The 12179-nt window shown below is 38.3% G+C and overlaps 1 protein-coding gene across 2 annotated transcripts in view; it reads right to left on the reverse strand.

Moving 5' to 3' along the window:
- LOC137281839 (fibronectin type-III domain-containing protein 3A-like) overlaps positions 1 to 12179 on the reverse strand; it is a 150469-nt gene that overhangs the window by 110573 nt on the left and 27717 nt on the right. For both annotated transcript variants that reach the window (XM_067813477.1, XM_067813476.1), the window contains exon 2: positions 8296 to 8750. In XM_067813477.1, the coding sequence (XP_067669578.1) occupies positions 8296 to 8704 (409 nt within the window). In that variant the 5' untranslated portion in view covers positions 8705 to 8750. The remainder of the gene's footprint in view (positions 1 to 8295; positions 8751 to 12179) is intronic.

Consider the following 12179-nt stretch of genomic DNA (forward strand, 5'->3'; position numbering starts at 1 on the left):
CCCTTGGATGGATTTCTAGCCAATCAGGTGTCTCTACTGGCAGTTTAAATTATTTTACCGTTTAAACTTAGCAACACAAACCATGCAGATGTTCTCTGAAAGAGGTAGAAGGTGTTCTTGCATATATATTTTTTGTAAAGTTTTGAATCTGTCAGTTTGTCTGTATGATGTCCCCCAAATCTGAGTTGCACTGTGAACAAACCTTTGCAGCTGCGACTGCTATCTTTGTTGAAACTGGCAAGCTCGGTTGTAACGGCGGCTTAGCTGATTGGCTACTGTGGGAATGCGGAGCCAGCAAAGGGAGGTAATAAAATTATGGGACCTAGCCGTAGATGCATCAAGGGCATAGCGGAGACTTACCGGAGAGTGTACACTGGTGATATCAAGTATGGGCTAGAACTGGCCTTCAGCAACCCATAGGTCATTAACAGAATTGGGTGGCCATGTTTGCTGATTTAGTGAAGTCACCATATTTCAATTCACTGCCTGACACTCATGATTGTGACCACAGGATTGTCTGATCCAGGTTCAGTTACTTATAGATTGCCACCATACAGGTTGAGACAAGTATCAAACAACAAACACAAAAAATTGTGTGTGAGGTCAGTGAATGGATGGACATAAGGGACTGTTCATAAAATGTGGCTGGGAGGGGTTGAAGTGGTTTTTTTAGGTGACCCCACCCATATCGTTCTAGTGAGGTAGGGGGTGAGCAATTTTGGACAAATTGGAGGGTGGGGGGACGTCATTGATTTTATACAACATAGGGGGTGGCTTAATTTGTCATTATGAATGGTCCCTGAGCGTTCTTTATTTATTGTGTTTTTGTCTCATCACTTCAAACACTAGGACTGCAGAGGAACTGCATCAACAGGGACAGAGTGCAAGCCAGGAATGATTGAGCTATGCACTGTAAATACATGTCAACACCAGTTAGTCAATAATTAATCATAAATGCTTTTAGGTACATATCGGACAGTTTTCACAGAATTTCCAGCTTTAGATACCATGAGGATTCTGTTTAAATGTTATCAGTGGAAGTTGTTGGAAATCACCTGGAAACTTCACAGCTGGTTAATCCAGACATTGTAAATTCTGTGAATTTACCCACTTCCTTGATTGTTGTTTTCTAAATGTCCATATTTCTCAAAATCTTTCAATCAGGATATTTACAATGGAGTCTGAACAGGGTATGAAACTCCCAAAACTTTCAGCCAGACCACAGGGCCGGTTGGATTTAAAACTTGCCAGGCCTAACCAAAACTTACCTCCCTGCAAGTAATTTAGGTTTGACAAGCAACTAAGATTATCATCCAAATGGAATTCATCATTTGTTTTTACAAGTTTAATTAATGACCACTATTTAAATGAAATATGATGAATATCTTCATATACATGTCAAAATTTTAACAAGACTATTACTAGTATCAGGCAGGTGAATCTCAGAATCTGTCAGTCTGTGTTGAATGCAGCCTATCCCTGGCGGTCAGGAAGGCAGTTATTTCATACTGAGCCTAGACAAATGAAACTAACAGTATACAGACAAATCTCAAACTGAATTGTGTTCAAACCTGCCAAAGGCTCTCATTAATGCTGGTTTTCAGTCACAGAACTTTCGTACCAGTTTCAGCTTAAAACAGCATAGACTTTTTATCTCTCCAGGTTGTCAAAATTATACCTAAGTCCACCCACTCGTAAATTCAAGAAGTTTTTACTGAACCACACAACCTGATATTCATAAACGTAGGATAACCTTAAAATAGCCCCTGATTGCATTGATCTGATTAAAATTCTGAATATAACATCAAAACAGGCAGGAAGTATGAGTTTCCACCCACATTCACATCACTCCTCCCTTTCATTAAATAGCACTAGTAATATATAAGACTTCATTTCTCACTCAGTAGGAGGAAGGAAGAACCAAAAGGGAGACAACCCTGTTTAACTTCCTGTCTACATGCAGTCAGTGTGCATGATTACTGCGCATGAAAAGTGAATCGTGCGATGTATTGACATACTAATCAACCTGTGTTTGTGGAAATGAAGGAGTATAGTTTTACGCCACTTTCAACAGTATTCCTGCAATATGTGTCCTATCCATGGAGTGAACATGGACATAAGCCAATATAGGCAAAGGGCTTCAGACACATGACTGTGAGAGTTTTACCCCCATTTTAGTAATATTCCAGACAGATCATGGCAGGGACCCCAGAAAAGGGGCTCGCACATTGTGCCCATGTGGGAAATCGAAGCTGGGTCTTTGTACTGATCTGCAATGGCTATTACAAGGTCATCCCATTGCCTCTTGTGGAAAAGAACACAATTATGTACATTTGTAACCAATATCATGGTCGGATTCACAGAGAACAAAATCCAACATAATTCCATCTACAGCAGACATTTGTTAATTGGTTCTTTGTTTGCTTGTGTTTAAAAGTTAAATTCAGAAATTTTGTACCATGTGAGCAGTCTGTAAATAATTCAATCTGGACAAGAATATCCAGTGGTTGACTTAATGAGTATCAATCTACACGATTCAGCAATCCTGACTAGTCAATCATGTTCACCAACAAGCATGGGTCTCTTACAGCAAGCATGTGTCTTACAGCAAGCATGAGTTTCTAACTGCAAGCATGGGTCTCTTACAGCAAGCATGAATCTCTTACAGCAAGCATGGGTCTCTTACAGCAGGCATGGCTTGACCACCGGGTTGTGAGGTTCTGACTTAATCATTTACAACTCTCCCACCATGTAGCTTCAATATGGCTGTGTGTGGTGTTAAATGACAAACAAACAAATAAAACATGTCAAATACATGTTATTGTTTCACTGAATCTCATGAATAATCATGAACTGATGACTTGTTTTGTTATTCATTATTCACGGAGCTCATAGAGGATTTGCAGCCATCCAAGAGTTTAGAAAAGTGTTTTGCTGTCATAAAAGTACATGACATTCCTAGTCCATCAGAACCTTCATGTACACGCATGGACGGACAGATGGATGGACGGATGGACCACATCAGACCAGACCAGACAAGACCAGTAGGTTGATGTTTGGTATGTAGTATCTGCTTGTCACGATTAGCTGCTTTGAGTTACAAACCATGTAGGTCTAAGCACGAGTTCTACTGATTGTAACAACGATTTGAGACGTTATCACAAATGACACAAATTCGGGTTTCTAACAAGTACACGGAACAGACAGAATCCTGCAATGACATCATCGATCTGGCTCTTAACGCGGCTGGGCAGATCAATTATGTTTACACTGCCCTCAGCCAGGCTTTCCCAACACTGCAGAATATGGTAATAAATTATGAAATGTAAACAAAACGATAATAACAGAAAGAAATTATTCTTTCTTGTTTGCATCTATTTTGCTCAATACAGAACTCGCTGCATGGAAGCAAAGCCTGGAGACACACTGAAACATTCATCTACTGGAAAAAGTTTAGAAAATGGTACCACTTACCCAAATAATCAATGCTTAAGGGATCTGGGAAGAGTCAATGAGTCCATATGAATGAGTTATTGAAAGTTACTTGTTTGTTTGTTTGTTTGTTTGTTTGTTTGTTGTTTCATGCAGCATACACATATTCCAGCTTTATGGAGGCAGTCTGTAAATAATTGAGTCTGCACCAGACCATTCAGTGGTCAAAAGATTTTCAAAAGATGTGAGAGATTGTGCCTAAAAATAGAATTGCTGAAAACAGTAAACAACTTGGGACTTCATTAAACATGTTCAGTTTTGTTTCAGTCCACACTAAACAATATTCCATGACATCAGACTATGAGCAACTGAGTGAAACCAACTGGTCCATAATCACACATATCAAGACATGGAACTTGCAACGCATTGAATCAGAAAGATTGGATAGTTTGGTCAGATACAAGACGTAACAAGAATCCATGATTTTAACACTGCACTCAGCAATATTTTATATGTGTGGTGGTGGTCTGAAAATAATCAAGTCTCAACCAGGCAATTCAGTGATCAACATCATAAGGATCTACCTACATAATCAAGTGGCGTTAAAATTTGTCTTCAGCAGCTCATGCTTGTTGCAAGAGGTACCTAACAAGAACAGATGATCAGACTCCTGACTTGGTTGAAACAGGTCATCGTGCCCCTGTTGTGATGCTCAAGACATCAATCACAACTGTCTGGTCTTGGGACTGTTTATTTACAAAGCTGGAATACTGCTTAGTGCTGCTTTATATAATCAAGCAAACAAGCACTGCAGCATACCAACATCTCTCAGTGTACTTCTACAAATGACCATACTCTCTACCTGCTTAATATTACATCATCCCTGACAAACAGAGACGTGAATACATCTTGGTATACACTTTAATCACACAGGAAGCGATGGAAAGTTATGCACTGCCCAAGAGCACATCAGTGCACCTTTGATGTTAAGACCTGGCGAACGAAACAACCCTCTTTGATTGACAGAAATAGCTCCCCTACTGACTTGGTCTTGTATGGTTTGGTGGAGACAAGGTGCAAGTTGGCAGTGAAGGTGGTGTTTGTTATGTAATGACGGTGGCATGTCTAGCTCTAAGTCATGGAGTGTTATTGTTACTGCTTACATTAATCTCGCAGTGGGTGTACACCAGAAATAGAACTCTTAGCCTCTGGCCATGTGGGCTCTTGTCATCCTTCCAGCTTATTAATTGAGATATATAAAAATTGTGGTGCATGCATGCAATATTTAATCTATAGCTCTTGGCTTCTTACAGTTCATGAATATTGCATTCAGTTGTGATCAGTTCACATGATGTCATGTTTGTTTGTTTGTTGTTTATACCATACACACTTCAACCTTGTAATTATTCTGTATGGATACCAAAAAAACATTCATTGTACATTTTTATTCTGTTGTCATTTTATTTGAAACTTTTACTTTTAAACTTGAACTTGTTGAAGGGATACCAGGTAAACATTTTCTGCGCATACACTCAAAATTATTTTTTCCAAAAATACTGAATACACAATTATTATACACTACACTTGGGTAAATACAGTCTTTTGTTTTTCAAATTTGGATTCATTTATATCAAATACATGAAGACATCTCACAAAAAGAGTGTTTTGGATGGAAGATGAGGACCTACAATTATGAGAGATTTCAAATCTGTATTTTCTGTATCTGTATTTTCATTGGTCAGTCTGACTTGCTGCACTTATCAAACTGCCCAAAACCCCAGCCCAAGAACCCCAGACCCCACCCCACCCCAGGTTTTACATTATGTCCATCGATCTGGAAGACTGACTGAGTAACAAATCAGCTTCAACGATGTTTCTATGATATCAACAGCAGCCGGTGACATTAAGTATGACATTGTTTACAAGAAATACAACTCTGAAAAACTGAAATACTCACACAAGAAAGCCTTCCAAAATCTTTTGATAGAATGGACATTTTCACATTCATTAAAACTGACAGCAGCTTTGGTTGCTAAGCAAAACAACAGTTACCTCCCTTACCCACTTCCATACCTCAATGTTAATTTGTCAATGAAAACAGTGATGAAAACCAAGGGCAGGTAATTTGAGATCATAAGAATCTAGTGTTGGGCTGGCTGAAGATGTGCGTCCTCAATGTATGGAAGGTGTGGAGGATGGTGCTGTTCAAAGGGCAAGAAATATTTCCTTCAGGGGATTGTCTCATACGTCATCAGTGTTTGGGCTACAAAACATGTCATGTTTGAAGAAAAGTGGAAGTTTGAATATCAGCAATATATTTGTAATTCATGAGAAGTTACCATATATTTAAAATCGTTTAAGTGTTGAAAAGGGACATTTTCAGCGGCGCATTTATACCCAGTATTCCATTGAAGACGGGTGAGTAAGAACTAATATACTTTCATCAGGCACCCTTTGGTTTCTGGGAACATAAACATAACATAAACATACACAAACCCAGAGGAACATAAACAAACACAGAGGGTACATCAACCCGTATCCCCCTTGTGACCAGTGAACATCTGATCTCACAGATCTCTACAGCCCATGATTGCTTTTCACATACGATATTTGTACAAAATAATTACAAATTATCAACAAAAAGACTAGTTCCAGAATTTGATAGTTATGACAATCTTAGTCACAATGTTGCAAAAAACCTCTGTTCGCATGCCACAATGTATGTCTCCCACAACTTGTCAGCTGTCAGAAGTGAACTCAATGTCTTTCCATGGTGGTCTGAAGCAGCAGAACTATGTCATTACCCTCAACCATGACTGCAGTAATCTCTTGTCAGGGCAGGATAACGACATTTGGAAGAGACTTTCTTCCCCTCCCCTGTCAGAGCTTGTCATAATAACCAGATTATACATGCGCAAGGTTTGTGCCAGTTTATGCCGAACATGCTTTGGATACACCTCCCCAGGAGCATGTAACAGCAAGTACATGTGAATCCCAACTACCAATCTGATCTGATGCCAAGTGACAGGTTAGATGTATAATATTTTACCAAACAAAGAACATCAGTGAAAAAAAATACCCTTGACAATCCTAAGAATGTAAATCAGTTTGGTGCGAAAGGGTAAAACTAGATGTGAAAATTACGTGAATGGGTCACTGAAATCAGTGATGACACCAAGTCCTTGAAAAAGGGGTAAGCATGCTCTACCAGTTTTGTTGTGTCATCAACACTGGTGACATCATTCAATTCATAAAGTCGTAAAGTCAGTATGACGTCACATATGAGCAGCTCCAGACGCTACCATGGGAACCAGCTGAAATGGACAGCTCACGACACTTCACTGCCATATCCCTACTCAGTGTAAACGAGTGCAGACAGTAAAACCCTTTGGTATACTTTTTTGTTTACAATGTCGATAAACATCATGTGTTGGCCAATTTCCGGGTGTTATTGAGTATTTGAAGATACATTTGGAACCAATGGTGTCAGCTGGAGGTTTCAAATGAAATAACACCTGGAAATTGGCCAACACATGATGTTTGTCTCCTAAATAAATTATTTTACAAAGGCAGGAAAAGTCATATGCCACTGATTAAGGGTTACCATTAAGGGGGGAAACAATTAGTGCAATCACGGTAGTTTATTGTGACCAACTATTGCAACAGTTTTCCCCTTGAACTGTCTCATTTGAAGTCATTTTCCAAATAACTGTATTGTGTAAATGGAATAAAAAGAAGCTGGTGCAATTTCAGTCTCTTTTGATAACTGACAAGAAATGGGAATCTAGAACTTGTTTGTTAAACACGTAACCAGGGTGGCAAACTCTAAATAAAAGTGAACAAATCTGGTACTTCCTGTGTTTTGCGCTGCACATTTATCAACAGAAGTCAATAACTAAACGATCGATAATAATGTTGTGTATGTAGAAGAAAAGGACTAACACCTTCTCAGTCCGTCAGGCCACAACACGTGGTTCCCTTTTCTTTACTCCCAAAAACATGCCTTCCTTCTACAGCAACGAAATGTGTATTATATGGTTACACGTAAAAGTACAACTTAGAAGCGGAACGCGGAATGTGAAATATAGAATGCGAATTACAAAACACCACAAAGAACACATAACATCAATAGTTGTCAATATGAAGAGGTTTTCGTTTCTACCATTGATTAATTGCTATCAAAGATTCAACAGTTGCAATCCATTGCTAGTTCAATCCATTATTATAGCACTTCCATAAACCATCTCACCTTCAAACACCCCTTTCCACAAAACATTTTTAGTCAAATGGATAGTATTAACTTCAAAGTGTTTGCACAAACATATTTTGCACATACCGTGCAAGGACTTCTAACATTAGCCACCTGAAGCTCTTAAAACTTCTCTTTTCATGAACATATGAATACAGAACATTTGACAAATCGCCACAGTTGTTACCCATCAATGACCTTAACCTTGACTTTGATTTACTCAATGCAGAGAACAGCCAGCTATCTCATTTGGCTGTAGATACATATGCTATGACATCAAGGGAAGGTCATCAATGCTGTATGGCACAACACAGATTTAAATGTAGATAAATCAATCATGACTGTTGATTTTTGTGTTTCAGAAAGAATGGTAATGAACAAGCTAACAGGTGCCATGAAAACAGTGTGTTTTGATGCATGGTAATTGTATAAAGGACACCTCAAACAGGAAATGTTCCCTTTGAGTATACATGCAGGGCTGGGAAGATTCCAGCACTTGACTGAACCAACAAAAATGTTGAATTTCCCTAAATTCAGCACACTCAAGTATAAACATAATAATTATTGTTTGACAAAACCAGATTTCAGTTAACTACAGCAACACAAAAACCTACCTTGAATATGCTGAATCTGATCTCCAAGTCGGACTGAGAATGTTTCTCCTGGGTTGACGTGTACATGCACCACATGTTGATGATTTGGTGGGGAGTTACCCGACTGACCCCCCGAACTACCCGTCTGCGGGCTCCCACCCCGCGAATGTGCATTTGATCCCGAATAGCTGTTAGGTGAGCCTGATCTATGGTTCACCGATGGCCGTGACGAATTTGGGGAATTAACCCTGTTGGACTGCACTGATTGTTGTGTATTACTGTTGCTTGATGGGATATTATTTTCGGGAGTAACTCCATTCTTGAGAGTGTCGTCTGCACTCAGATGTCCATTCTCCTCCGTTGTGGTCACACAAGCTGGGCCACTGGTCACTGCACTACAGTTTTGGTTGCGGTCCTTATGTTCAGACATTTTGGTAGCGCTTTCCCCTTCACGATCTCGTCGGGTCAAAATTTTTCTGAAAGAAGGTTCAAACAAATTTTTCAAAATGAGCAAATATGGAGGTGAGTAAGATATATATGGAATGTAGATCAGATTAAATTATTAAATTACAATCTTAATTTTAGATAAATGTTTGAAACTATTACCTATTTCAAAACAACAAATAATGAATAAAAAAAATCACTATCATTTTTCTGTGCAGGGATGCAAAGTGTCTTTCTGTGCATCTAAGACGTGGACGTGGTGTTCTGTTGTAACTTTTTTTAAGCACTGTACATTCAGTTCCAGTGATGGCAAATACACACGATGTTTCACCAAAGCATCTCCTAAGCTTAGACCTGGTTATCGTTACATATTGTCACATCGCTTCTGTCCGACCAATAATCGATCAATTATAATCATTTGTATTGTCATTTCATTGTCAAACACCAACGTCAGCCAACTAACTTCCTTGTTGTCAATTGTTAGCACTATCAAGTTACGGACACTTGCAGCATCATTGGATCATCAAGATAAACAATAAACGTCTGTCTCTCTGTTTTGTGTTGTTGTTGAAGGGTGAACAAAGACCGTTCCCTTAATGTTGAAAGAGAAAAATATATTCTGTGAAGTATTGTAAATAAGCATTGGATCATCATGTTCTACAGCATTCATGACGCCGAAACAACTCAATATTTCAGCCACCACACGTAAATCACGTTAGTGTGCAGATGCAACGTAAGGAATTTTCCTTCCGCCAATAACAAACATAAATAAGTTTGTCACGTGCTTGTATGCAAATACCAAAGATCAATTCAAGGAATTCGCCTTTCAGCCAATTAGAAAATGGCTAACCTGTAATACCTGGGTCGAATTGTGACGCATGACTGCATGATTGGACGAATGAGATTGGTACAGTTTTTGCTCATGAATATTAGTTAGTTCTCATGCGCCCTGCTTGACAAAAGAACTTGAAAAAAAGTGGATGTGTTAGATGAAATGTTCATTTTGAAAATTGATTTTTTAAAGGGCAAATTATAATTTCTATATAAATAGATTTTGTTTTCATTTTGATAAATATTTGCCGTATTTAGAACTGTAACTTTGTAAACTTACAAATGAAGATGCTAAACCGATTCCTGTGGAGATTCTTATATTTTCCTCAAGACAATATTATATTGTTTAACTTCATATTCAACTTACATTGTGACACACTGATTAATATAGTGTTTCTGAAATTTAATGCATTGAAACTTGATTATTTTCATCATAATATAATAAGATGATCTAGTAGATGCCTGCTAATGACTATATGCAATACACAACTTCAATCAGTGACCACATGCAATTTGAACTTAACACCTATCTGACTTATACGCCATGAACAAGAGCGTCTTGGCAAATTAACCAGCCAATGAAAGTCCTTGTTACACTTAAGTACTAGCCAGCTCACTCTGACTGGGTTCGGTATCCCAGGTGCTTCATTTCAAGCATAGTAAACCTACGTACAAAAAATTGTACTTTCAATTTGTGACTGTACACTTATGATTTTGTCCATTGTTTTTTTCATGATCAGCAATGTATATTATATGTCATGAATAAGTCAAAAGTGTGTTTGGATTACGTTTATTGTTTTGTTTCCAAATGAGCTGTTAATGCCACTTTAAGCAATATTCCGGCAAGATCACAACAGCGAACACCAGAAATGGACATCCTTATCTTTTGGCGTGACAAACAAATGCCTTAACCACTGGGCTACCCCATTGCATCCTTACTGCCAGGCACCAAGGTACCACAGTTATTCTTAACGTCTCTGAAACAGCCAAGGATCAAACTACCGACAGTACACCCTCGAGGCAAACACTATATCCACTTGACGATGGGGGCAGTCAAGATAATTAGCAAATGAAGGCTACAACTAGAAACCATTCCGGAACAGACAAGAAACCAGTATATTCTGTCAGTAAGATCAGTGCATCCAAATACACCAAACCTATTCCCCACATTTCAAACATCAATGCTTGACAAACAAACCTAATCTCTATTTCACACACAAACCATAACCAGCTACCACCCCCACAAAATCTGCCATAAGCTCTTTTGGTTTCACACATGTGGTGAATACGGTTTGACCTGTAAACTGGCATTGTTCAAGTCCTTCACGTTTCCCAAAAATAAAAAACAGGACATGACAATAATACCAACTACAAAAAGTTTTGTAATGATGACATCACTGGTCAATTCCTGTTGCCATTTCAATACGCATGTTGTCACTCTTGACCTAAGTCCAGTCGCCTGTATTTTGAACCCGTTCGACTACAATGGGCCTTTAGACAGTAGGTCACATGTGCTTGCGTTCACCATCAATGGTGTTTTCCTAAGTCAACACAAATAAACAACCAAAGTGCTAAACAGAGTCTGTTTACATCACCTTTATTGAATGTTTACCGCTTCCTAATGGCTGCCGTTTTAGTTATCATTGATGACGATATACATGCACATATTTCAAAGTAATTTCAGTACATAAACAAAACCATTTGGAAAATAACCATTCCAGTAACCTTTCAGGACAATATTTCAACATTTGGAAGAAGGTAAACATCAGAATTATCTTTAAATGCTTACATACATTCTCATGTGGCATATGCTGATGACAAATGACAAGTAAAGCCAGACTGAGGAAAAATACATCTGTTCTTACTTGTCCATCAAGATGTTGGTTCATTTACAATGTGTACCATTCCCATTTGTCTCAATTAATGAATCACACAGCATGAAACCGATATTTCTGATTGCGTTGAGACTCACGGACTTAAATTCATCTCATCCTCATCATAATGGACCAAGCTACAAATAGCTGACCCGTTACTTCTTTTCAATGTTGTCATTTAAAAGAAATTCACAAAATGATAAAAATATCTTACCATTAGAAGATATGTACTTTATCAAACTGATGCAGTAATGGAAACATGCAAAACTTTAAACAAATGAGCACAATCCTTTTAGATAACTCGAGTTATTTTGATTTTCACAAAGATTGCTCAATAACTTCAAAGGTGGGTTCTGAAGATGTGATAATAATGTGCAAAGGCAAAAATCTATCTCTGCAATCTTTACAAAGTGATCCTGATCATTGCATAAATTTCAATCTTTCTGCATGATAAAATATTCTCAGTGGGAGAGAGGCAGGTTCCTTGACGCCATGACAATGAAGGTGCAATATGGTGGCAGTTGCTGTGAGAATCAATCTGTTGTATGATACACATGGTGACAGCTGGTTGGTCCTAACTCACCCTTCAAACCTTATGTCACAAAGGACTCAATCAGTCCTATAGTCCGTCCCTGAAACAAATATACCCCATAATTCAAAACCCATTCTTTTCTGTAAAATATGTTCATTTCAGAGACTAAATGTCAATCAGTCTTCCAATCACCATTTTCTTTTCTTCAAGACAAATATATAGAT

The sequence above is a fragment of the Haliotis asinina genome, chromosome 4, assembly GCF_037392515.1.
Source record: "Haliotis asinina isolate JCU_RB_2024 chromosome 4, JCU_Hal_asi_v2, whole genome shotgun sequence".
Classification (NCBI taxonomy): Eukaryota; Metazoa; Mollusca; class Gastropoda; order Lepetellida; family Haliotidae; genus Haliotis; species Haliotis asinina.